The 24,234-nt window shown below is 47.6% G+C and overlaps 1 protein-coding gene across 6 annotated transcripts in view; it reads right to left on the bottom strand.

Annotated features, from left to right (window-relative positions):
• The window catches only part of NRXN3 (neurexin 3), a gene marked incomplete at both ends in the record, with an annotated part of 1,307,801 nt that extends 1,285,796 nt beyond the window's left edge, over window positions 1-22,005 (bottom strand). For all 6 annotated transcript variants that reach the window (XM_081139380.1, XM_081139378.1, XM_081139379.1 and 3 more), the window contains one exon: window positions 21,297-22,005. In XM_081139380.1, coding sequence (XP_080995506.1) covers window positions 21,297-22,005 — 709 coding nt within the window. The remainder of the gene's footprint in view (window positions 1-21,296) is intronic.
• Window positions 22,006-24,234: the final 2,229 nt, after the last annotated feature.

Genomic DNA, 24,234 nt, shown 5'->3' with positions numbered 1-24,234 from the left:
CGATAGGCCTGGGTAACTGGAGCCCCTGCCCTGGGCTATGTGCTTTACACGAGCCTGTTCTTGACCCTTCTGCAGCCACATCTCACTCCAGGAACTGAGGAGGCCACAGGGCCAAATGGATGTTCCCACCCAGAACCAGCAATGCCTGCCATGACCCCTTGTAGAGGACACGCTTGTACTCGGAACTCTTGCCCAAACTACCCCAATCCACATGGGCCTGGACCTCTTCCCCGGCCCATTCTTTCAAAAGCAGCGCAACCCGCTGCTCTGTGTGCTCTAGTGTCAAGAAATGGCCGAGGAGAGGCCGTGAGCAGGAGCTGTGGACTTCTGCAGGCTGGGTGTCCACACAAATGTGGGCCTTCAGCGTGCTGGAGGCGGGGAGAGGGGAGGCTGCCCAGGGGCCTCTGTGTATATTCTTGCCCCAGGCCCACAAATATCAGGGCAGGCCTTCCCCTGAGAATTATACCCGCCTACAACATTAGGAGAGAGAAAAAGAGAGAAAAGGCAAAGCCTGCATCGCCCAGCGGCCCACCCTTTCTTATCCCTGGGGGGAATGAGCACAAGGTCCTTCCCTTTCTTTCAGGAACAAATGCAGAAAAGATCTTTTTAGTTGGGAGCTAAAGCAAACTTCCAGCGGCGAAGGGGCTGGGGTGCCTGCGTTCTGGGGCGCTTTCCGGCTGTGTCTGAGCTCTTCAAACACAGGAAGAGTTGTCTCTCCACAAAAGGCCAGGTGGTGTTAGCTTCATCCCCGACACGGAGCCCATTTATCCGCCTTTGTAGAAGACTGAGCCCCCTAAGCCGTGGTGCTGTTTGCTTTTGTTCTTTGATGCTAATAACTCCAGATCGCAGGCTGGAGAGGAGGGGTAGCTGCTGTGTCAGGTGCCAGCCAGCCTGGGAAGACAGCAGCAGGGAGAGGAGCAGCAAGGAGCAAGGATGGCACTGTGGGCGCGGTCACTGCTGTGCCCGAGCACCTGAGGGGCTCCAATGTACACGCAGTGGCTCGGGCTGGAGGAACCAGAGCTCCACTGGCAGTTGGGGGAAGAGGCAGCTTACCTGTTACAGATAAAATCAGATCAGTCAGTGCAGACAGCACTTTTTAAATTTTGTTATGCTTTAGGGGTTCAGTGCAGACATGGGGCTAAGGCAAGCTGGGGTTTGAATCCTGGCTTGGCCACTTGTTGTTAAAAATGTTTTTGTCAATTTCTTAGCTTCACCTTCTTCAGCTGCCTGGATAGTGGTAGGAGAGTCGGTTCTGCCAGCAAGGTGTACAGAATGCATACGCGTTTCTAAAAGTCACTGCACTCTGCAAGATTGCGCAGCAACAACCACAGGGCTTATAGGAAAAGTGGGGCTGGGGCGCAAATTCCCAAAACATCACCAGTGACACATAATAAAGATAGTAAAAATAACTGTCACTGTTATCGTTCTTAATTTCTCCTATGTCCGTGTCTTCAAGAGCAACAACTGTGTTGTGCTTTGGTATCTTCCTGTGTCCCTTAGCAGACTGATTCAAGCTCCTGCTGGCACGGAAGAATGACAGACTACAAGTTTAAAAAACCTTGTTTCATACTTGTAAAGTGGAAATGATACCAAAATAATTGGGTGTTTACTGTTCAATGCTTTCCATGTATTAGCTCATCCTATCCTCACAACAGCCCTATGAATTCATGTACGTGATCCGTCCTCTAAAAAGTTAAATAAAAATGAAAGCTAGGAAACCATTTTATATGTGTTAAATGGTTAAGAAACACATAAATGCTACAATAAGTAGAGCACTTGAAAAAGACCTGAAGTTGGCTCGCAGAAGTGGGAAGTTCATGAGTTGTATGAAGCCACGAGAGGAGGGTCATCTGAACTTGGACCGGCGTGGCTCATATAACACACATGGAAATGGAAGGAGCTGGCATGTTGAGGTGCGTGCGTCCTATGTATTCCTACACAGCTTGATTCATCTGGCTGCAGCTCTCTGCCTTCACCTAGTGTTTCTCATGGATGAAATCATGCATACTCAAAAACGAAACTATTATGCTCAAATAGTTCCCTAATATATTAATCACATTGGAACAAATTTTCACTTTTAAAACACGCATCACAGCAGAACTGACTGTACCTAATTTTTATGACTGTTAGGATCAAATGAGATGATCTATATAAAGTGCTTAGCACAACACCAGGCACAGAGTAAACATTCAATAAAAACTTACTGAAAATGTTAACACTAGTGTCTCTGCTCACTTGTTGACACACAAACTGAAAGTGCCAAGTTGAGCTTCTACTGAGCTGTTTAAGCCTTGCAAACAAAAGGCATCTCTAGCTAAATAATACTTCCCTGACTTAGGTCATGAGGTTGGCACCTACAATAGGCTCCTGCCCAATAGGACGAGAGCTTCAGAAAAATCCTCATAGCAGATGGTCACTGCCAGGGGTCAGGGTCCAAATGCCATCTCCCTGAGTAAAGAAATGGATGCTGACCTCCCTAACTAAGTATGGCCCACCGGGGAGAGAGGTAGACACTGCAGCTCAGAGGGTACCAGGAAATCAAGAGGGAAACTGATCTAAATGATAGGCTGTCCCGCCATCTAGTAAAAGATAGAGGAACAGAGCACAGGAGGGGCAACCCACATGTTCCAGCAACAGCTTAGACGCAGACATCTTCAATTTCCCTGCCCCCCGCAGATAGCACAGGGCTCTGTAGTTAGGAAGAATTGGGTAAAACTTCTGGCTCTTCCACACACTATGTATTTGATCTCGGGCATGTTAAATATCCTCTCTGAGCCCTTACTTCCCCATCTGTAAAATGGGGACAATCTACATACCTGGTAGGACTGATGTAAGGGTTATAAGGAACTAAGGCATGTAAAATTATGACCCAAAAGACAAGCGCAGGGATCACTGTCCATTACAAGCTGCTATTTACTGAAGACCTCCATGTGTCATTACACAGATCGATGTTGAGGGACAGTGCTAGACGCTAGGGTAATGGCAGGTGAACAATTCAGGCAAGAATCCCGCACTCTTGGAGCTTCAAGTCTAGCTGGGGAAATGGGCCACAAATAACCAGACAATTAGCTATTTAATTATTATTGTGACCAGTGCCATAAAGTTGTACAGGATCCTCTGAGGCTCAGATGAGAGAAACAGATCCAAGACAAGGGAACTGACATGTGTACCCAGCTGGACAGTGTTGAAGCTGAAACCAGAATTCTAGTCACCTGTGTCCCAGTTCACTGCTGTTCCCACTGGGCCACAGTTGGGGCACCAGTGCCTAGACAGGGGTCTGGGAGAAAACCCAGTACAAAGAGTACAGTGGTGGCCACATCTCTGCAGCTTCCATAGAGGACCAAGAACATGAACTTGGAGACTTCGCCATCTTCCTGGGTACTCGCTCATGCATTATAATGACGGGAAATGGTTTCAGCTGCCTTAGGGTGGGGGCCCAAACATTAGGGCCTTCAACAACCAAGACAACAAGGAAGAAAGGGGAGCCTCCCCCAGAACCAGTTAGAAAGGACAGGGAACGGGGCTGTAGACCCACCGCACAGGCTGAGCTCTAAGCTATCTGCTGTACTTTGCTGGAGAATTAATCACACAAATCCTTTGATAAATCCATGGCTGTTATTAGACAACACTAATATCCCCTGAGAGTAATCCACACAAATACACCAAGGCGGGGGGCGGGGGGATCCCAAGTGGCTGGGACACACACCACTCTCACGTTCTCACACAACCACACACGAACACATGCATGGGCACTGCCAGCCCCCAGACGTCTGTCCCAGCAGCACCCTTGGCCTCTGCCCTGATTGCTTCAGGCAAGGAGAGTAAACTGAAAGAGGGGCCAACAACGCCTGATTTCCTCTCCCGAACTCTGCCACTGACCTAATTCTCCACAAGACAGGATTTCTCCTTGTTGGTCCTGCTGTTTGTAAATCACGCCCAGTGCACATACAGCCTACGGCGCCTGGCTGGGAAGCAGGGAGAAGCCAAGAGGCTTTGAACTGCGGCCCCAGCTGCCATGTCTTAGGGAGGAGGGTCAGTGGAAATTCTGTTAGGCTCTGAAGAAGAGTTGAGGGGCAGAGGCTAAGAGGAGGCAGGCACACCATCAAGATGACCCCAATATCGTATTTTTGCCCTGCCCTTCTCTGAGCTAGAGGAGCTGTGCATTCTAAAACGACCCAAGAGAACTCTGCTGCTAACTTCACCTATGACCTTGGGTCCATTTCTTAATCCTGGGTCAATGATGTCTCTAAACAACACAAGATATTTTGACCCTGATGCTGTGACCTCTCCTATATGTTTTGTACCTGCTTTAAAAAAAAAAACAAAAAACACTCAGGAAAGAGACTGGCTTTAGTTGTAGGAAGTGATTCTTTGAACTGCAAAAATTGACCTGGAAAAAAATTAGACCTGTCAGGGAAAAAAACACAAAATGGAACTGACAGCAGCTAAGCATGCACATGGTGAAATTTGTTATTGACTAAAACATTGAAGGAAGCATAAAACATTCACGACAAAATTTACATCAGCAAATGTGACGTGAGAAAATTGGATGTGGTGGGGGAATGGCCACAGAAGGACATCGCAATGGGGGAAGCTACACAGGCAACATCTCACAGGCACACAAAACAGCTGATCATGAACCAAATCTTCACTAGAGGAGACACACGGAGTGGAATTGATCTCGTTCAAAAGAATCCCTCAAGATACAAATGAATTGGAAAAATAAAATGTGGTTTAACTATGCTGAAGAGCCCGGCCGGGCGTGGCTCAGCAGTTGAGTGTTGACCTAGGACCCAGGAGATCAGAGTTCGATTCCTGGTCAGGGCACATGCCCAGGTTGTGGGCTCGATCAATGGCTCTCTCATCACTGATGTTTCTGTCTCTCTCTCTCCCTCTCTTTTCCTCTCTCTGAAATCAATAAAGATATATTTTTTTAAAAACTATGCTGAAGAGAAAATGAACTGAGGAATTATGAGCCTCACATTGTTTGCTTCTGAAAAACATTCCCTTGATAAAAATGTTTCAGTGCTTGTCTAATCCTGATTATACCAACATAGAGTTAGAAGGTCTCAGGGTCAAAGTGTGCAATCAAAACACCTTGGTAAATGCTGAAGGAAAATAAAGTATGAGGTCTTAGAGGTCCTGTCCAGTGGCAATGTTTTTCTGATAAAAGATCAAAATAGAAAGTGAATAAAATTCCCCAAATACTTTACTCCTAGGGAGAAGACAGCAAAAGAAGCCAGCGATTGCCTGCAATGATGATACTCAGACTAAGAGATTGTATTTACCTATAACATGCTTAAAGCAACTCTGGAAACTAACATAGGATAACTAGATTTTTATTTTGCCAGGAAAGAATAAAAACCCCAAATTGACCCTTTGTATTACCATATTTTCTTAAAAATAAAAGGCATCGGCTGGCGGACGAGGCTCAGCTGTTGAGCATAGACCTATGATCCAGGAGACTGTGGTTCGATTCCCAATCAGGGCACAGGCCCGGGTTGCAGGCTCGATCCAGAGTGCGTGCAGGAGGCAGCCGATCAATGACTCTCTCATCATTGATGTTTCTCTCTCTCTCTCCCTCTCCCTTCCTCCCTCTGAAATCAATAAAGATATATGAAAAAAATTTAAATGAAAGGCATTTAAGACCCCCCAAAATAAAAGGGCATGATATCAGAATTTTTTTTAATGTGGTTTTATAATGAATTTCCTACACTATGTTCATTTTTCTTGTTTTCCTGAAGAATGGTAAAACTAGCCCCTTTGTGTGTCTGTCCTCCTAGGTTGAGGGTAGATTTGGGAGTCTCTCTGTGCTTCAGCCTCCTTGTCTAAAATGGAGATAAAAGGTAAACCTACTCACATAGTGCCTGAAACAGTAAGTGTTTGATAAATGTTAGGCCATTCGGGATCAAACTGATGCCTAGACTCAGATTATACCCCTACTCCTCCAGACTGAGAATTTATTAGACAGCCTGGAATATAAATGACCCTGGTAAGAAGAGCTGAAGAGCATGGATTGGTCAGGACAACCCCTATTCCTCTTCACGTACCAAGAAAACCCATAGTGGCAGGTGGGAAGACCTGGGAGGGCAGGTCCTAGCTGAACATGAGCACTAGGAAGAAGGGCAGCTTTTTGGAAACGCTCAAGCCGATTTCTGGGCTGTGGGTAGGACTTGTGCTGTTAGGCTACTTGAGGAACAAGCCCCTGTAGGCTGGCCTCAGATGACAATCACTGTGGCCTTCTTGTTTCAGAACCTTTCATCTTCACCTTCTCTACCAGCAGAGAATGGGGTTGGGTCCTGATGGCCTCAGGAGCCACTGTTTCATGCCAGATTGAAGACGGGGCAGAGTGAGGTGAGCAAGAGCTCCGTCTCCACGTCAATCGCCCAGGCCTGTCTCCTAGGCAGTGACGGCTTCCTCTCTTCAACTGCAGTCCCCTCGTCTATAAAATCAGGGAAACAACAGCAAAACCTCCTGGTTGAAGTGGTTGGAAGAATTAAAGGAAGTCACGTTTGAAAGCACCTACCCCAGTGCCTGGCACGTAGAAATCACTTCATGGGAATTAGTTCATCACCATCATTGTTATTAAATTTAGTCTACCAAAATAAGCAGGTGATAAATCTGAAGATTCCCATGAAATTAAGGTGGCACCTTTGAGGCTAAACCCAATAATATGACTAGAGGTGGGCACTAAGCTAACCTCAGCCCTAAGTCCACCAGCTCCACGTGTGATCCTCGGCCGGCAAACTCAGGCTGGGAGAGCTGGCCTGAGAACTGGGTCCAAAAGAAGCCCTGGAACCCTGTGATTCCTTGGAGTGTCTTAATCACACCCCTGAACTTCACAGAGTCTTTGCTCTGCTAGGTATGAAGAGGCCACTGTTACTCTATGTTTCACCTTTCAAAGCAATTAACGATTGCGTGGTTAATGAAGCATGAAGGTGTCTTGGTCATCACTCTGCGCCCAGGGCTTGTGGCACACAGTGGGCCCTCAGTAAGTGTCTGCTGTCATTGTACAGGGTGGAAAGAAAGACTTTTCTAGAAACATCTCCGCGTTTCAGTAAGAGATTCCCTATGAGCATGCATGCTCACGTAGCCTCCATTTCTTGGTTCCAATTACATGCCAGCTGGGCCCCTAACACCTCAATTCCTTCTGCTTAGAAAAATGTTCAAAGGCGTTCCCCTTCCTCCCGAGGCTCCCCGTTCTGACTTACGCTGGATAAGCAACTTCAGATTGCTGAACAGCAATAAACAACACAGCTGCGTGAAAACTCCCGTGTCCTGAAATTCCTGGAAAACGAATGCACAGCAAGCAGTCGGGACATGCGCCCGCCCCCACCCCAGCCCTAGAGAGGCGGAAACAGGAGGAAGGCAGCCAGCAGACAACCAGAACTGAACCTCGATTTCCTTAAGAAAGTATTTTGCTTTCTTTCCAAGCACCCCAGCCCTGGGCAGGGATAGAGAAACCACAAGTGGATTAATTACTAGCACTTATATCACCAGCTGCTGAGCCAGGGGCTTCTGTGCCTCCACTATGGGGGATCTGGTTCTTTCAGCTCACAGGGACTGGAGCCAGAGGACTCTCTCCCCGAACACCAGGAGAAGGGGTTTGGCTTCGAGCTCAGCATCAGTGCTGGTACCCCAGAGAATTCAATACCCAGTTCTAAGAAAAGTGTATCGAAGGCATTTCATGTTTAATGTCGTGGTCTCAAAGAAAAGCAAAGTGGAAATCAGAATGCCAACTTGCTGATCTTGGGCAAGTCACCTCATTTCTCTGGGTTTGTATCTTTCAGATCACTGATCAGATTCTGATGCTCTAGGAGCTAGAAACAGTCACGAGGACATCCAAAATCCTTCAGGTCCGTCATCGGTACATGAGACTTAAGTTTCTATTTGCAGAAGTTTTCTCAAATTTCTATTTGTAGAAATTTTCTCAATTACCTCACTAAATTGAAGGTAGAAGAAAGGCCAATGTTAATAGTCTTTGAAACTAAATTATATAAATTTTGATGCCATTTTATTGCATTCAAATGCATGCTCCAACTTCACACAGGCTAAGAAGGTGTACTCTTTCATTGTCTGACCACTGGAGAATTTTAAGGAACTTTCTTCTGTTCCTAGTTTCCTTCTACAACTCTGGTCATCTGCTTTAATCTATCTCATGGATTCCTTTTCCTTTACTATACTAAATATTAAGGTTCCCACAGGTTTCCAGGTCACCCTTCTCCACTTTTCAATTATGCTCCTTGCCTGGACAACCTCACCCATGTGCAAGCCTTCCCTCACCCCCTAGAACAACAATGCCGACATCTGCGCCCAGCCCTGGCCTCTTCCCTCACACAACCATTGCCCCTACCTGCCTCTGCCCATCTCCCTGCAGGTGTCCTACAGCCTCTGAAGAGAAGTCAGGATATAGACAAACCAAAATTGATTGTTACCTTCCCCCCATCTTCACCCCAAATCCGCTCCTCCCACTGACTTTCCTGTTCTAGTTATACCTACAACCAGAGGAGCATGTTATCAAAGCTTTTCCTTTCCCTTTTCAATAATAGTAATTGGTAATCAATAATAATTTGTAATAATGACTAATATTCACTGAATGCTTACTCTGTACCAAGCATTGTTCTAAGCATTCTATGTGCTCTAGCTCATTTAAATCTCATGGCAATCCTAAATGATGAGCACTATTATTCCCATTGCACAGATGGCAAAAGTGAAACACAGAGAAGTTAAGTCCTTTGCCCCAGTTTGCACAGCTAGTGTGTGTCAGAGCCAGGCAGTCTGAGCCAGATCACACTAAAAGTCACAGCCTTCCCAATTATTGAGTTTCTCTCCTTAACATCTCTGCAGTTGGCATTTCTTCCATCACTAGGACAGTCTCTTCTCTCACTAAAACCACACAATAGCCTCTCCTGGCCTCCCTAATCGCCAGCCAATCCATTGTGCAAACTTCCCCTAGAACCATCTTTCTAAAGTTCAAATCTGACTTTCACTACTCAGCTGAAAAACTTCTGAGGACTCCCAATTGCAGAAAGAAATAATGTCCAAAATCCTTACCTAGTGTTTAAAACACCCTGCTTGACTCCTTTTATTACCCTCCATAGTCCTCAGTCCTCCAAACCAGCCACATTAATACTGCAAACTACTAGAAATAGCATCCTGCTGGTTCAGAGGGTTGCCCTGAAGGCCCCTTCCTCCCAGTTACTAAATAAAGCTCCCAAGTCCAGCCCAAGAGTTTGCACTATTGGGTGTCCTCCTGACCCCACCCAGGCAGGTGGAACACTCCCTTGTGAGCTATCCTACATTCTACCTAGTGTATTAGCAGCTCCAATGTGTTCTGCACCTGTTTCCCTAACAGGCTTCCCAACTAGACCATAAGCACCTCAAGGGCAGGGACCACACTGGTATATAAGAGGCACTCAATCCATGAATATTAGAAGAATGAACTTATTCCAATAAACAGGTGGCCTAGTCCAACAAATAGACCATTATACATCACTGACTGCTTTGCTAATGCTTGAAGATATTTCAAAGTCCAGTTACTTCAGTAAGTAGCATGACTTCTATGCTAAAAGAAGCTCTGAAATAGTAGTCCCAATTAACCCATCCTAAGTTGCAAATATCCTAAGTTGGAAATGCATTTAATACACCTAACCTACCAAATATCATAGCTTAGCCTAGGATACCTTACATGTGCTCGAAACACTTACATTAGCCTGGAGTTGGGCAAAATCATCCTACACAATGAACACACTGTAGCATATCGGTCGTTTACCCTCATGATGGCAGGCCAACTGCAGCTGCCCAGCATCACAGGAGAGTATTATACTGCATACCGCTAGCCCAGGAAAAGACCAAAATTCAGGATTTGAAGTATGGTTTCTACTGAATGTTATTACTTTCCCACCATTGTAAAGTCAAAAAAGTCATAAAGGGAACCATTGCAAATCAGGGACCATCAGCATTAGTAATTCCGAACAATGAGGCCTCAGAAAGAGGAAGGTGTGGCCGCAGTACCTTCCTATGGGGCCCTCCAAAATCACCTGGCCAGGTGAGCCATGACCACCACACACAGGGCTGGAGACAGAGTAGAGGAGCCCAGCACACACCACTGGCATCAGGAACACTTCTGGCAGCAGCCTCCACCTGAAAGCTGCAAGCCCCAAGGGTGAGGAATTTCAACAGGAAGCCAAGAGTAACTATAACTGATTAAAGAAGGAGAAATGCAGACTTAAGTATACTCCAAACCTTTCTGACCAAACTCCCCATTAGAAAAAATAATTTTACTATGTTCTTCCAATAGACATATATATCTTTATAAGTAATTTGCATATAAGTTAACCTTACATTTTCATCGTTTCCTTCCTATATCCCCACAGATATAGGCAAGGGGGTCTTGCATGTGCCCCCTTTTCAAGGCCGCTTATCTGGAGAATAACCTTCCCACTCCCTGAAAGGCAGAGGATGTGTATGATCGAACATAAGGGTGGACATGGCTGCTGAGATCCCAGAGCCATGGAGTCCTTGTTTCGGAGGCACATACACACCAGCACCCACTCCTGACAGGTGTCACTACAGCACCTGCTGCACCCCTCCCAGTGACTAGGCTTGGCAACACTACGTATTTCATGGTCCAACAGCTCTAAGCATCAAAATTCTTCCTCTGTAGCTCTGATCCCTTCCAGTCTCCTGCCCTGTATCCACTCCCTCCTCTATACGGCAGCTCTTCCGATATCCAAGGACAATTATCCTGTCCCCAGTGAGCCTTGTCTTCTCCAGGGAATCCACACAAGCTAATGGGGCCTCTCCATCTCTAGTAACAACAACGTGCCTGCCTCAAACAGCCATTCCACATGCATTTACATGGTCCCAGGCTGGCTGCTGCCTATAATTGTTATAGGAAACCATTGGTTTGTAAACAACAACAACAAAAGTCTTTCTCGTCTGTCCTCAATTAGATTAAAGCAAGTGGACTGTGTATGTACTTGACACAGATTCAATGAAAACTTTCCCAGAGTAAACACACCAGTTTTCCCATTAAAGGAGAGAAAGCATTTCCAATGGTGGTCCATGCCACTGTGGTCCAAGTCATATCTGACCTTGCTGATTAAATTATTCAACAGCCATCGCTGAGCTCACATTCCTGGGACCCTGCATCCATCCATACCCATATTAGCAAGCACACAGACACATACATGAACACCAACAGATGTGTATGCATACAAAACATGAATGCACACTCACACGCACACATTATTAAGGCAATGATCATTTATTGAGCACTTGCTTTTTGTCAGATACCAGAGATGTGGCATTTATCATCCAAGCCTGTATGTGCAGTAATTAACAAAGGGAAACAGTTCCACCTTGATTTCATGTCTTATAGTTCTCAAAGACAGCACCTCTTCACATACATTTTTACAACAGGAATTGGGAAACCCACCTGAGCTACTGCAACTTGCATTAAGGATGTGAAAGCCAAAGGGAGCCAAGAGACACGTTAAAACGTAGCCACTGGTTATATATTCTACTAGGGGGGGAAATAGGCCTGATCTGTATTAACACAAGGCTGAAAACTCAACATCGGGATATGCAAACAGCAAAGTTTCTACAGCAACTGAAATCCAACCATCTTCTTCCTATGTGGCCATTACTACATGACTGTGAGGTGGTCAGGCCCATTTCCCAGCACATGCTTGGGGTCCATGGAGCCTGGCTGGACAATGGGGCCTCCAAGTAGAAGTCGGTGACTCTGGGTATATTGCAATGCTTGGACTTAAAATGATGTCTGTGGGCTTTGCTCTTAAAAGTAAACTATTTTAAACCACAAAATTACAAGACAGGCCTCCTTTCTTTACTGCAGTGTCAGTAAAGTGATGGTCAATAGGGAGGTGGCTGAGAGCCAAGACTAGCCTCCTCCCCTTTGGGGTGCAAGAGGGAATTCTAGTCTATGCCAATGTGGGAATAACATCTTCTAGCCCTGCCTAATCCCTCTCCTAGGAGACTTCTGCCCAACAGTGCCAAAAACACGGGACACCCAGGGCAACCTGGCAGAGGAAGAAGCATTCTCAGCTAGGGCTTATGCTCCCAAGGCCAGTCTCCAGGAGCAGCTACTCAATACTGCTCCATTTCATGCCTGTATCTTTTACTGTAAGCATCCTGTTAGGCTTTTTAGCAAAATCTTGATATCCGTTGGGGTGTCTGACCCTGGCGACCAGGATGGGCTTGCCAAGCAAGTCCAATCTAATTTCATTTTCTTCTTTTCCACGGCATTCTAGAACTTCTCATCTTACCGCTGAGCCATTAAGATGTCCAAGGGGCTCCTTGGACATTCAGAGATGCTGAAAGCTAGCTGTGTATGGAGGGTGATGGGACATCTTAGGGGATGAAATAAGGCACAGATTATAAAGCCAGAGATGGGCTAACCATGGATCTTTCAGAGTGCAAGTTCCCAGGAACAGAATGACTGGCGCATGAATCACCTGCTTACATCAGACTCTCTTCCCACATCAATGCCTCCCCCATTGTTTAAGATTCATCACAAGCAGTTAATTCTAAACAACTCAGTGGCATGTGCATCACTAGTGCCACATTAGAGAATCCCTTATGAATCTTGACACCAGGGTTATTTCCTGCAAAGCATCATCCAGAAATGCTAGGACCCACCCGTCCCCCTCACCCACAAGGCCCACTGCTTTCATTAGAATGGGGACCAGTGAGGAAGTGGCTGGGAAGCTGACTTTGGCCTGATGTAGGAAGAGCTAGCTCCCTGAGAGCAGTGATACATCAGGCTGCCTTGAAAAGCACTGAGCCCCTGTCACTGCAGTTGACTGGGTGGGGGAGGTGGGGGGAGCAAATACACAGTGGAAAAGAGAATGGGAAATGAGTAGTTAGCCTCAGTGACTTTTCAAATCCTCTCCAAACTTATTATTTCATGATTCTTCACAATGTGCCTTGGTTTCCAGTGCACTACATAGGGAAAAGCCATGAGCAGGAGGCCACATAAATGTTGTATGGTCTTCTACATGGTCATGGGATCTGTGTGCGCTTCATGCCATACACAAGAAGAAAACTGACAAGAGGCTCACAGAACATTGCCTCAGCCTGAACTCCAGCCCTGTCTTGCCTGACCCAGATCAAGCAAATACACTGTGGAGTGACTAGTCTTTTAAGAAGTCCATGGGTAAGAGGATTGACACCCTTAGAGCCCACTCTTCCCATTGCCTTCAGCCATCCAAGGCTGACCGTGCAAGAGACAGGACCCCTCTGAATAGGAAAGAAGCCTGAGAGCACCAGGGGGACAATGGGATGGTGAGTGTCCCATGACTCCCCAGCTTTACCAGCCCTTTCCCGCTGTCTGGATCACGGATGAGTGATTTCAGCCGTCCCTCCTTGCATGCCAGGCACTTGTTTCTATTTGAAAGCAACTTATTAAGTAAGTGGTACTCTCACTCTACACTGTCTCTGTTCTCCAGGGGTTACAGGCAGCACATTGTCAATCATCCCTGAAGGAGAGATTATGGAACTGCCTGAAAGGCACCGCCTGCTGGAGTGGAGACACCAGCCCTAGTGTTTCCAACAGCCACTGGGCTACTGAGACTGTCCTCTGAGGACTTCGCACCCGCAAACGGGACCGCTCCAGGAGAACCAAACTGGCAGGCGCGAGGCAAAAACATCAGGAGAGAATCAGATGCGTAGAGTTTCGTGGAGAAACTTGAAGGCAAAGCTCCCCAGGGTCATTTTCTTAGCTACAAAGATACCGTACTTAAATAAAAGCCTCAGTAAAGCCAAAAGGATCCTAAATGTATCTCACAGCTTAAGCTGGGAGCTTCAAGTTGCCCACAGCTCCAGTCGCTGCCTTTCTTTCATCTCCCCACCTTCAGGCCCTCGTGTACCCTCACGGAGTACAGCATCTCCCCATTGTCTCCCCCAAAAGAGTGGAAAGCGTTCAGTTTCCAGGACCACATGCAAAGTCTGTTTTATCAGAGTGGCGCTGGGTGGTTTGGCTGGATGACTATGAGATCAATTTGCTTCTAAAAGCTGCTGGTACTGGTTCTTGGGTTTAAAAAAAATTTTTTTAACTTTGGAAAATACATGATTTAGGAACATTGTGGACATCAGCGGAGGTTTGAGAGCAGCTACAGACAATGACACATTTAAAGGGGGCCCTGTATTGCTTTTAAATAGGTCACCCAAAGACATCAATTTCTGGAGAACAGCAGCAGTAATGACAACCCACTGGCACTGTCAGTTCCCAAATAGATCACGGAGACAGGCCTGCAGAGCCACGCTGCCCGCCTCTCCTCCGTCAGCCACAGCCTGTCACCTAGAACACAGCCCCCCACCGAGCCGTGGCAAACCAAACATCCCATCTTCAGCTGGGAGAATCTCAGGAAGGGGACTGGGGTGTTCCCTCTGTTCAAACACCAGCTTGTTCCTCTAAACCTACTGCAAACATTTCCAAACACTTCCTCTCTTTACCCACTGGACATCCTCGATGGCTCCTCCTCCCCCACACTCCCAAACCTATTCCTAGCTCCCCTCCACCCTCCCGCACTCCCTCTCCACGGCTCTTCCTGCCCTGTCGGTTACGGTTTCGAAGGGAAGGACAGTTCGTCTGTGATGAAGGGTCGTGGGTCATCGGGGAACCACACATTCACCCAAGGCAACATTGCTGTCACTGGACAGCAACACGTCCTCCTAACAGAGGCGGATCCACAGAGCTGGGGCCAGGAGCTTGTGATATTGGGGGTTCCTTAAGAAAAATAATTATAAATGCAAAATGAGGTGGGGGCCTTGAAGAGGCCCATGTGAGTGAGGATATATAACAATTTCGGTTTCATGGTAAATCCGCCTCTGTAATAATCCCCCCTCCCACACACACACACAAAGGAAAAGAGCAGAATAAACACAGAGAAGGAGTTGGGTTTTGTTTTCTATGGAGAGAGTCAGGAAGCAGCAGGAGAGCGAAAAGGAGTCTGACAGAGTGATCCAGGAGCTCCGTCTTTTACCGCCAACCCCGAGGGGGGTGCTGGGTACTTCCTGGCACCTGGGAAACCAAAGGTAAGTCTGCAGAGGTCATGCTGTCCGGTGATGCTCCAGTGCGGTGTAGTTCGCTCCAGCAGCCTCGGGACCCGGGGGTCCACTCCCAGTCACTTGATTTCAAACCAGGGCCTTGAGGGTGAGAACTGAATGCTCGGAATCATTCATCTCATTCTCTCTCGTGCTCTCACATTCTCTCCTTCTCTCTGGCTGGGAAGAGCGAGTCTCCTGGGTCTGGCCTAGCTGATAACCTCCTACACCAGGAGCTTCACATTTTGCTTGTCATCAGCATCCAGGGAGGCAACGCTCCGTTTCACCATGGAGACACAGGCCATTTGTGTTAATTGAGAAGGGAGCCTAGGAGCAGACATAAAACGCCAGGGTGGGGATCTGGGCTCTCAGGTCCCAGAGCACCTGCCCAACAGGCGGCATCTGAACCTGCCCTCACACCGTCTCAACACTCCTAGGATGTCAGGCACCTGGTGGTATTCAATAATAGTAATAGTAACAATATCATTATTATTTTTGCCCAAGGAAGGGGACCTGACCTTCAGAGCCCTGTCCAAAGCCTCTCTCACTCTAGACCCATCTCTGGGGCCTCACTGCACTGGACACACACTGTGGGGCCAGTGACTACAGGGCAACAGGAGTCATAAGGGACGGCACTTTAGTCCCATCCCCCAAGCACAGCCCACACCCCACCTCTTCTGTCCCATGATGGAGGGAGAGAACCCAGCTGATGGGCAGCTGCCCCAGGAACTGGGAGCCATCTTTCCAGGGCAGCCTGCAAAGGGAGATAGGGGACTTAAAGATAATTAGCCCCCAGCGCTGGGCCTGTGGTGTCTCATTACCAAATGCAAATGCAAGTTCAGTGCCACTCAAGGCTCCTGGCAAAATGCCTGCCGACCCTCAACCCTCCTGAATTTGGGCTGAAGCATCACCCCAGGCCCACCCCCTTTGCAGCCTGCAGCTGGTGTGCAGGCTCTGCAAAGTGAGAAGGCTGCTCTCACCCCACTGAAGTGGGGAAGAGGAAGGGTCTTGTTTCTCTGAAGGCAGCAGAGATGCTGGGGGGGGGAGGGGGCTGCAGTGTAAAAAATTGCTCTTCCCTCAGCAGTTAAAAGAGGGTCTATTGCAGCAAGTGGCAGGCGGCTGCTCTGCCATTTAGCATACAGCATGCCCAGGAAAGCTCATTTGGTAATCAGGAGGAGTGGAGGGAAAAAGAGCAATCAGACCCCTATTCAGGCTCCTAGCGACAGCCCCTGCTGGCTTTGCTGGTCCCACCTAACGCCTGAATGCGGGTGGGGCACTGCATCTGGGAAGCAGCAGTCCTCCTTTGTGTGTTTTAAGGCCCTGTTTCTGTGCTTCAGGCTCCATACCAAGGATAAAGATTCTGAAAGGAGTTAGTCTTTACTCTCTGACTACTCATCACTCCCCTCCAGCCCCCCACGCCCCACCCCCACCTCCCAGACCTTTCAGGGCGACACACATTAGGAACAAAGCCCATTACAATTCTGCATGTGCACTGGGAAGGGGGAAGGGAAATGATTGTGTTTTTACACAAGTTGCCCAAAGGAGGATCCAGCTGTGGCGACCCCTGGTACCCAGCTCCAGCATCCGATGTCTTTGGCCCTTGGTAAATGCTCAGGTAAGCACCTCCTCTTGGAGTACCATTCCATCCTAGTTCTGGCTTTGAGAAATGGGGAGAGAGTCACAAAATTCTCAATAAAAAGAAAAAGGATTAAAATTCACTTTCAGGAAGGCATACCAAGGCCACACAGTGGTGTTGAGCCATCAATCAAACCAACCGAAGTAGGATATCAGCTTCAGACAGTAGGATGGATGGGGGATGGGAGACCATACAACACTGTGCTTATAATAAGGGTCGGCCTGTCACCAACACCCACCACTATACTTCACTGTAGGATCCCAACACCTGAAAACTTTACAGTTGAGACTCAAGACAAGCAGCTTCCTGTTGGTGCACCTGCCTACGTCAACAGGAAAAGACAGTTGGCCCATGAAATGATATTTGGGAGTAGAGGTCAACCTGTGAGGCCTACTCCATCTTTCCCTGGCCCCACCCCACTGCAACAGGCTGACATCATGCTAAGTGAACTCTTCAGGGAGATTAGTACTGAAATGTATACACCTTGGATACGAATCAATTCTTCATGACCATAAGATTGCTGAGAAATTCAATACATGCACATTCATAATGAAGAATGGATTAAAAATAAACAATCAAGTTTAAACTCATTTCAAGATAATGACAAACTCTCAATGGCACAAGAGGGACCTGCTCTCTAGAGGGAGCTCAGGCTACCTCCTCGTTGCCCAGTGAGCTCCAGCGCTGCCCACAACAGACAGACTGTGCTAAAAAAAACACCAGGTGAATGTGCTGTGCCATAGCTTAAACTAACTTCCAAAGCAGATATGTATCATTTTAGAACCATTTAGAATTATCTACACTTCTGTCCTCCAAGAACATGACTAAAAGACAAGATTAAATGGCAACATGAGCAAATCTGGAGTTAAGCACCAAAATATTTCACTCATAAACATAACATCCAGAAGTAAAAATCTGGACAACTCCTCCCTCCATCATGTGGCAGAATATTCAACGTGACCATTAATTGCCTTGGGGGTTTCGGAATGAAGTCTCCCCATGTAGGCTGTGTGGAGCTGGGTCTGCAGACAGAGCTAATAGCCTTTCGGCACACGAAAGAGAAGATACTACATCCAGGACCTCCAACCACTAGGCCCAATGCTCCCATAGCAACTGTCTCTGGTGTCCTCTGAGTCCTATCCAGGGAGAATACCCAACAGGGGTTGAAAATAGCCTAAAGCCCATAAAAGAGATAATCCCCTCTGTGCATTCCTCCTGAGATGCAGCATGGAGACATTTGGAGCTATCGAAGCATAGAAAGCCAGAGAGGCCAAACAAACATCAACACCACCGGCGTCCAGGAGCTAATGGGCCAGAGAGCACCTCCAACAGGCCCTGAGCACATCCATCTGAAGCTGCAGGAGCCCGCTCAGCTCTTCCTGCTCTTGAACTGCTAAAGCATGAAGTACAAAATGAATCTTCCACACCCGGTGCAAGCCCTCACACAGTCAAGGGGTAGGGCCCATCCTGCAAATTGGGACAACCAGATGCCTGGTACACAGGACTGACTGCTGGGAGTGAGTCCCCTGGTTTCAGTTCTGTGACCTGTGCAATTGAAAGGGGGAAGAGGAAAGGGAATGAATGGATGCACCCTCACTACCTGCTTCACCACATCATCTTTAGGGAAATGGGGAGCAATTGTCTAGGCGATTTATCTTGTTTTATGCAGATCTGCTTGACACTCAGCAGCTGCTGTGAGTTTTTCCCCTTAATATGTTACAGGTGAGTTTTCCCCGTTTACTCTAAAAATTAACTGTGTGTGGAGAGAACAGATAGTCTCTAAAAGTCTGTTATGCCTTTTTGTGATTGATTAGACATGATAACAATTACCAGGATCAACGGGTTCCAAGCTATCAACAGTAAATTCCAATATGTCCCCAACAGCAGCCCTCGCCTCAACCTCTGCACTGCTCTGTTCCAAGCCAACCAAGTGTTCCCCTTACTCACAGTTTATTTACTCTATTTACGTTAACAGGAGAATAAATGAGCTAAGCTCATTTGTGTTTGCCTTCTACAGATAGAAGTATCGGTCCACAAGATGATCTGAACTCTGTAGAAAGAAATATTATTTAAAAAAAAAAAAAATATATATATATATATATAGTATTTAGCTATTAAAAATTTATCTTGCCAGCTGGTGTGGCTCAGTGGTTGAGTGTCAACCTAGGAATCAAGAGGTCGCCAGATTGATTCCTGACCGGGGCACATAATTGGGTTGTGGGCTCGATTGCCCAGTAGGGGGTGTGCAGGAGGCAGCTGATTGATGATGTTTCTCTCTCGGCAATGTTTCTATCTCTCTATCTCTCTCCCTTCCTCTCTCTCTAAAAATCAATAAAAAATATTTAAAAATTTATCTTCAATCTGCTTCAAAGAAATTCCACTGTAGACCACACACACACACACACAGCAAAACAAAAAGAGAGAGACAGAGAGGGAGAAGACTAATTGTATACATATACTGTATGAGATTCTTCCTGCAGAAAAGTGCTGATCCAGACCTGCCCAGAGGAAATGAGTTCTTTTTCAACACAAAAAATGCAATCAAGGGTAATCAGCAAGTTAGCACCACACTTGCAAACACCCTGCTCCCTAGAAAGGAAGAATGCCAGCTTTCAGTACAAGTTCTGAGGACTGAACAGATCCTTTGGGTGAATGAAAAACAAGTGATCATGTCAGCGTCTTTAGCAAAACTTTCTCCAAAGCCCAGAAGCTTTGGAACAGCAGTCAGCTCCAGAAGGCACCTGCTTGTGAGAAGCACTTCAATAACCACATCCCCAAAGCGGCTTTGTGGGTTGGGGTTGGCTTGGCCTCTCTTCCCCATCCCTTTTTCCAATGGGTCCACTGGGGGGAAACAGAAGCCGGAAAAGAATGACATGCATGTCTTGCCCCTGCCTCTCCTGTGGCCCATCCAAAGGAAGGGAGATCCGATGCCCAACCCAGTAGAGGCAAGAAGCAGCAGAGACCCAGGGGCACTCCTGTGATAGCCCATACATGACCTACACGGAGCCTCCAACCAGGCCCTGAAAGTGTCCTAGTCTCCAGCACATATCACCTGTGAAACAAATTTAGTTTTGATTTTAAAAAAATTTAATAGCTATAAGTAACTAAAATTCTTATCAACTGCAACCTGCTTTAGGGGTTCAGCTCTTCTGGGAAAGTTTGAGGAATACCTGCAGACACCATTTCTCATTGTAAATCTCAAGGCAGTGGGGCTTCACCTCAATGAAGAGATTTTGGAAGTCAGTGCCAAGACACTTACCTGGCCCCACCTCTTGACCTCCCTCAACCTGTGGATTCTCAATCTTGGCTGCACAATAGAATCACCAGGGGAGCCTCAAAAATATACAGATGCTTAAACCCCACTCCCACAAGCTTCTGAATAAATTTGGTTCATGCTATGGCCGGAAAGTTTTTGAACTCTTCCAGGTGATCGTAATGTGCAGCCAAGGTTGAGAATCACTATTCTGCCCCATACCATTCCACCACCTCCATGAAGAGACCAGCATGAGATGGCTACACAAACATCTCTAGAAGAATCAAGGGCTTAACTCAAAAAGGATAGGAGGAAGTGTAACCTCCCTGCCAGCTCCTCAACCCAACCTCCCCTCACACACCCATATGGTTAGTTCTCACACACTTGGTCGCTTCAACAGTTCTTCGTACTGAAATCTAGGCCTTTAGTGAGTCCAGGAGTCTAGGAATCTGGATTCTAAGTAAAGCTTGAGCCACTTCTCAGATCTAATCCCAAACAGTCAGAATTTGATAAATAAGGTGAGGGCAACCTAAGCCCTTGGGCAGGAGTCCCTTCCTCCCTCTTCCTGGGAAATTGTCATTCAACTTGGGATGTTCTCCAAGGCTATGCTGAGTGTTGCCAGCTCCTTCAGAGGCTTGACCGGACAACGGTCCTGTCATTTTTTGTGCCTTCCTGTACCATTCTCATACATGGAAAGAAGAACTTCATATGAAAAATCCTAGTGCTAGAAGGAGGAGGTGAGATGACCCATCCCCAGATGCCTCCTGGAGGCACCTCCCTGAAGACTGTGGGAGGAGGGGCACAGCTGAAGAGCTGGGTTTACAATGGGGCCAAGCATGGGCCTGCAATTCATCTACCCTATCTCTTTGCACAGACATTCCTGATGCTGGGAATTATGAGGAAGTAATGGGGAATTTCCCATCCACCCTCAAGGGCCCAATTCTCAAGGGATCAGGAGAGACAGAGATAACCACTTTGCCTACCTCTATCTGATTTCTTGCCCTATGTTGATCCTGCTAAGCTGTGCTGTGGTGGAAGGAGCTGAGCTAGGCACAGATTCTACAGTCACTCCATTCAGCCCTTTGAGTACAGCCAAACATTTGAGTAAGAAGCCCATGATTGAGTAGCCAGGATTCTCTTTCTGCTGAGATCTGATGGATTTTCCATTGAGACCAAGCAAAGGATTTTCACTACTCCTTGGGGAAAGGACCCGATTATCTAACATGTAGCTAAAGATGCACTTCAATGATAGAGCTGGTTTCTATCAGGGCTCTTGGCCTTCACCCAACCCACCAGGTAGGTCTCTTAACAATAGAAGAATAGGAAAGAGGGCCTTACCTTCGGAACAGAGCTTGCCACCATAGCCGGTGGTAGAACAGTCACAGGTGGGATGGCCATCCAGGAGAAAGCAGATCCCTCCATTTTCACAGGGACGGTCACCGCAGGGTCCCTCGGCATCCAACTGGACGCCCTGGCTGCCCAGAAGCCGAGGCTCTGAGTTGCCGTACTTGAGATCTAGGATTAATCCCTTGAAGCCGGGCATGGCCTGTACTCCCTCTAGGGTCAGGGCAGAAGGTCGTATGTCTGCGGGAACTCCACCCAGGAACAAGTCACTGACCACATCCATGTAGGGCCGCTGGGGCTGCAGCTCCCCAGACCGGCCCTCGCCATCCAGCACCAGCAGCGTGCTCAGGCGGTCGCGGCTCACCATGAGGAAGTGCCAGCCGCTGTCGTTCACCTGCTTGTCGGACAGCACGGTGGTCTCGGTGCAGTCCATGCTGAGGCGGAGCTGCACGCGGCCATCCACCAGGGAGAGGCAGAGGAAGTCGCAGACGCCGCCGTCGTCCAGATAGAGGAGCAGCCCCGTGGAGACGTTGGTCTTGAACTGGAAGCTCAGGTCGCTGCGCGTGCTGGCATCCCAGCGGAGGTAGCGGGCCCACTGGTTGGGGAGGCCCATGAATTCCAGGCCCAGGCAGAGCCCCAGCAGGGACCCCAGCAGGACGCTCACCTTCAGGGTGAAGAACACCGAGTGCACGGTGAAACTCATCGTGGCTGCCTGCACCGAGCCCCGGGAGCAGCCAGCCAGGGACGGCCCTCAGGGAAGATCCCCCTTCGCAGTGAAGGGAGAGAGGAAGAGAGGGGTTGAGGGACAGAGAGCACACAGAGGAAGAAGTCACACACACAAATATTGAGCGGGTAAGGAAGGAGGAGAGGGGACAAGGCAGCCCCAGACGGGCAGCGAGCAAGAAATTCACGAAAGAGCAGGAAAGGGGGAGCAGAAGAGGAGAGTCAGGCAGGCACAGGGGGGCCTGGAGCGAGGAGCCAAGTGTCTTTCTCCAAGAAAAGATCTCAGCTATCCATGCGGATCCGGAGGCCTTGATTCAAGGAGCAGGAGGTACACGGCGGGGGAAAGCCTTCAGCAGTGCGCTCCTCCCAGCGCGCCCCCAAACGCCCCAGCCAGGGAGGCCAGGGAGACAGTTGGGGTCCGGGGCACCGTGATGGAGGAGTGAGCAGTGAGCTGAGCCAGGTGAAAGGCAGAAACGGGCCAAGAGCCAGTCCTGAAGGCCTACCTCCTAGCAGCGGGGGGCTGCCGGGAGAGGGGCAGCTGGAAGCTGACAGCTGGTGCAGAGCTGGGCCGGGGGCAGGGCGGGAGCGGGCTCAGGCTTCATGGTGTGGGCCAGAGGCAGGCCTGCCCATAACCTCCTTCCCCGGACTCCAGAAAAGGGCCTGCGGGAGAAGGGGTTGGGGAGAGAAGAGAGGAGAGGAAGATTAGGGTGCGTGTCAGGAAGATACTGCATCCTATTTCACAGAAAGGGATGGGGCGCTGATGGTGAGCCGGGCTATTCCAGTGATCCCCACAGCACTTGGTGGTTCAAACGGGACCGAGGATCAGGGTTCTTCCAGAGTCACAGCAAGACTCTGAGCTCAGCTCCTAGTAACACACTCAGTTTTCCCATGTGCAAAAATAGCATAAAACCCCCAAAGCCATAGCAGCACATTTTACAATATTCACATCACAGGGTCATATCGCCAAAACTTATTTTTAAGATAAGTGTTAACATTTTATACACTCAAATACATACACATAATTTTAACTTATTTACCTATTAAAAGACATGAAAATGACTGAGGAGTTTTTTTTAGATTTTTCATTTCCAACTTGATCATGCTTGAGTGTAGGCGGCCTAAGATAGATTTCCACCTTTAATTTTTTAAAGAAACATTTATAAAAATCTGTGAAAATAAATTAAGGCAAATAATGAGGAAGTGGTAGGGGTAAAGGTCAAAGTACATGCCACAGGGCTGAGTTTGAATACTAGTTCTCGTATGTGGGACTTCAAGCACATTCCTTAACCTACTGAGCTTCTATTTCCTCATTTGTAAAGTAGAAAAAAGAATAGCCTCTTTCCAAGGCTGGAGAGAAGATTAAACAAGACCATGCATGGGAAGATCCTAGCCAGAGTCTATATACATAGTAGGTACTCGGTGACCGGTAGGTCCCGTCCTTTCTTATGTCCAGATAGGAAGGGATGAAAAGCGAGTCACTGATGTATGATGTATGTGTGAGTATATGCCTGTCTGTGGAGCGGGGCAGTATATTAAAACACAAATACTTTTTTAAAAATTATGAAAACTGCAGAATGGACAACAAAGGAATAGTTAAGGAATGTTACAGCCCTAGAGCATATTATGTATATTATATACCGGCTGGAAATGCACCAGCATCCAATCAAGTGGGTGACCTGGTTTCTGAAGGCAGACTCTGGCCCATCTAGCTGAGTGGAGACGCTTCTGTTCACTTGAGAGCAATGAGTGTAATTTCCAAGAGCTGTGCAAGTTGCTGCTTATTAATTGACATATTTGATGATTCACCATGGTCTCTCTCAGACTGTTACTGTTCACTATTTTTACGATGACCACATTAGCAAAGCTAGTCACTACCCCACTATGAAGAGGAAAATGCTATGTCTCGTCAAAGGAACAAACACCTGTTGCCACTGAGCAGACAAACCCAATCAAGAGAGGCTGATTGAACCCATTAACAAAAGCCCTTGTTCTGTAAAAGGTCTTGTCCACACATGGTATCCCAAAGTGTGGCACGGGCCCCTAAAGTGGAGCAACAGATGCTTAACTTGAACATGGACACAGTGATATGGAGGTGCCACTCCTGTGGGCCAGTGAGAACCAACTGTTAAAATTTCAGAAATTTTTTAGCTGGATGATGTCACTTTGGTAACATGAAATCAACTATGCTAGGCATGTTCACACCATGAAA

Source organism: Miniopterus schreibersii (genome assembly GCF_964146895.1).
Source record: "Miniopterus schreibersii genome assembly, chromosome: 1".
In the NCBI taxonomy this organism is placed as follows: domain Eukaryota; kingdom Metazoa; phylum Chordata; class Mammalia; order Chiroptera; family Miniopteridae; genus Miniopterus; species Miniopterus schreibersii.
The sequence above is the reverse complement of the archived record's forward strand: the minus strand, read 5'-3'. Positions and strand labels throughout refer to the sequence as shown.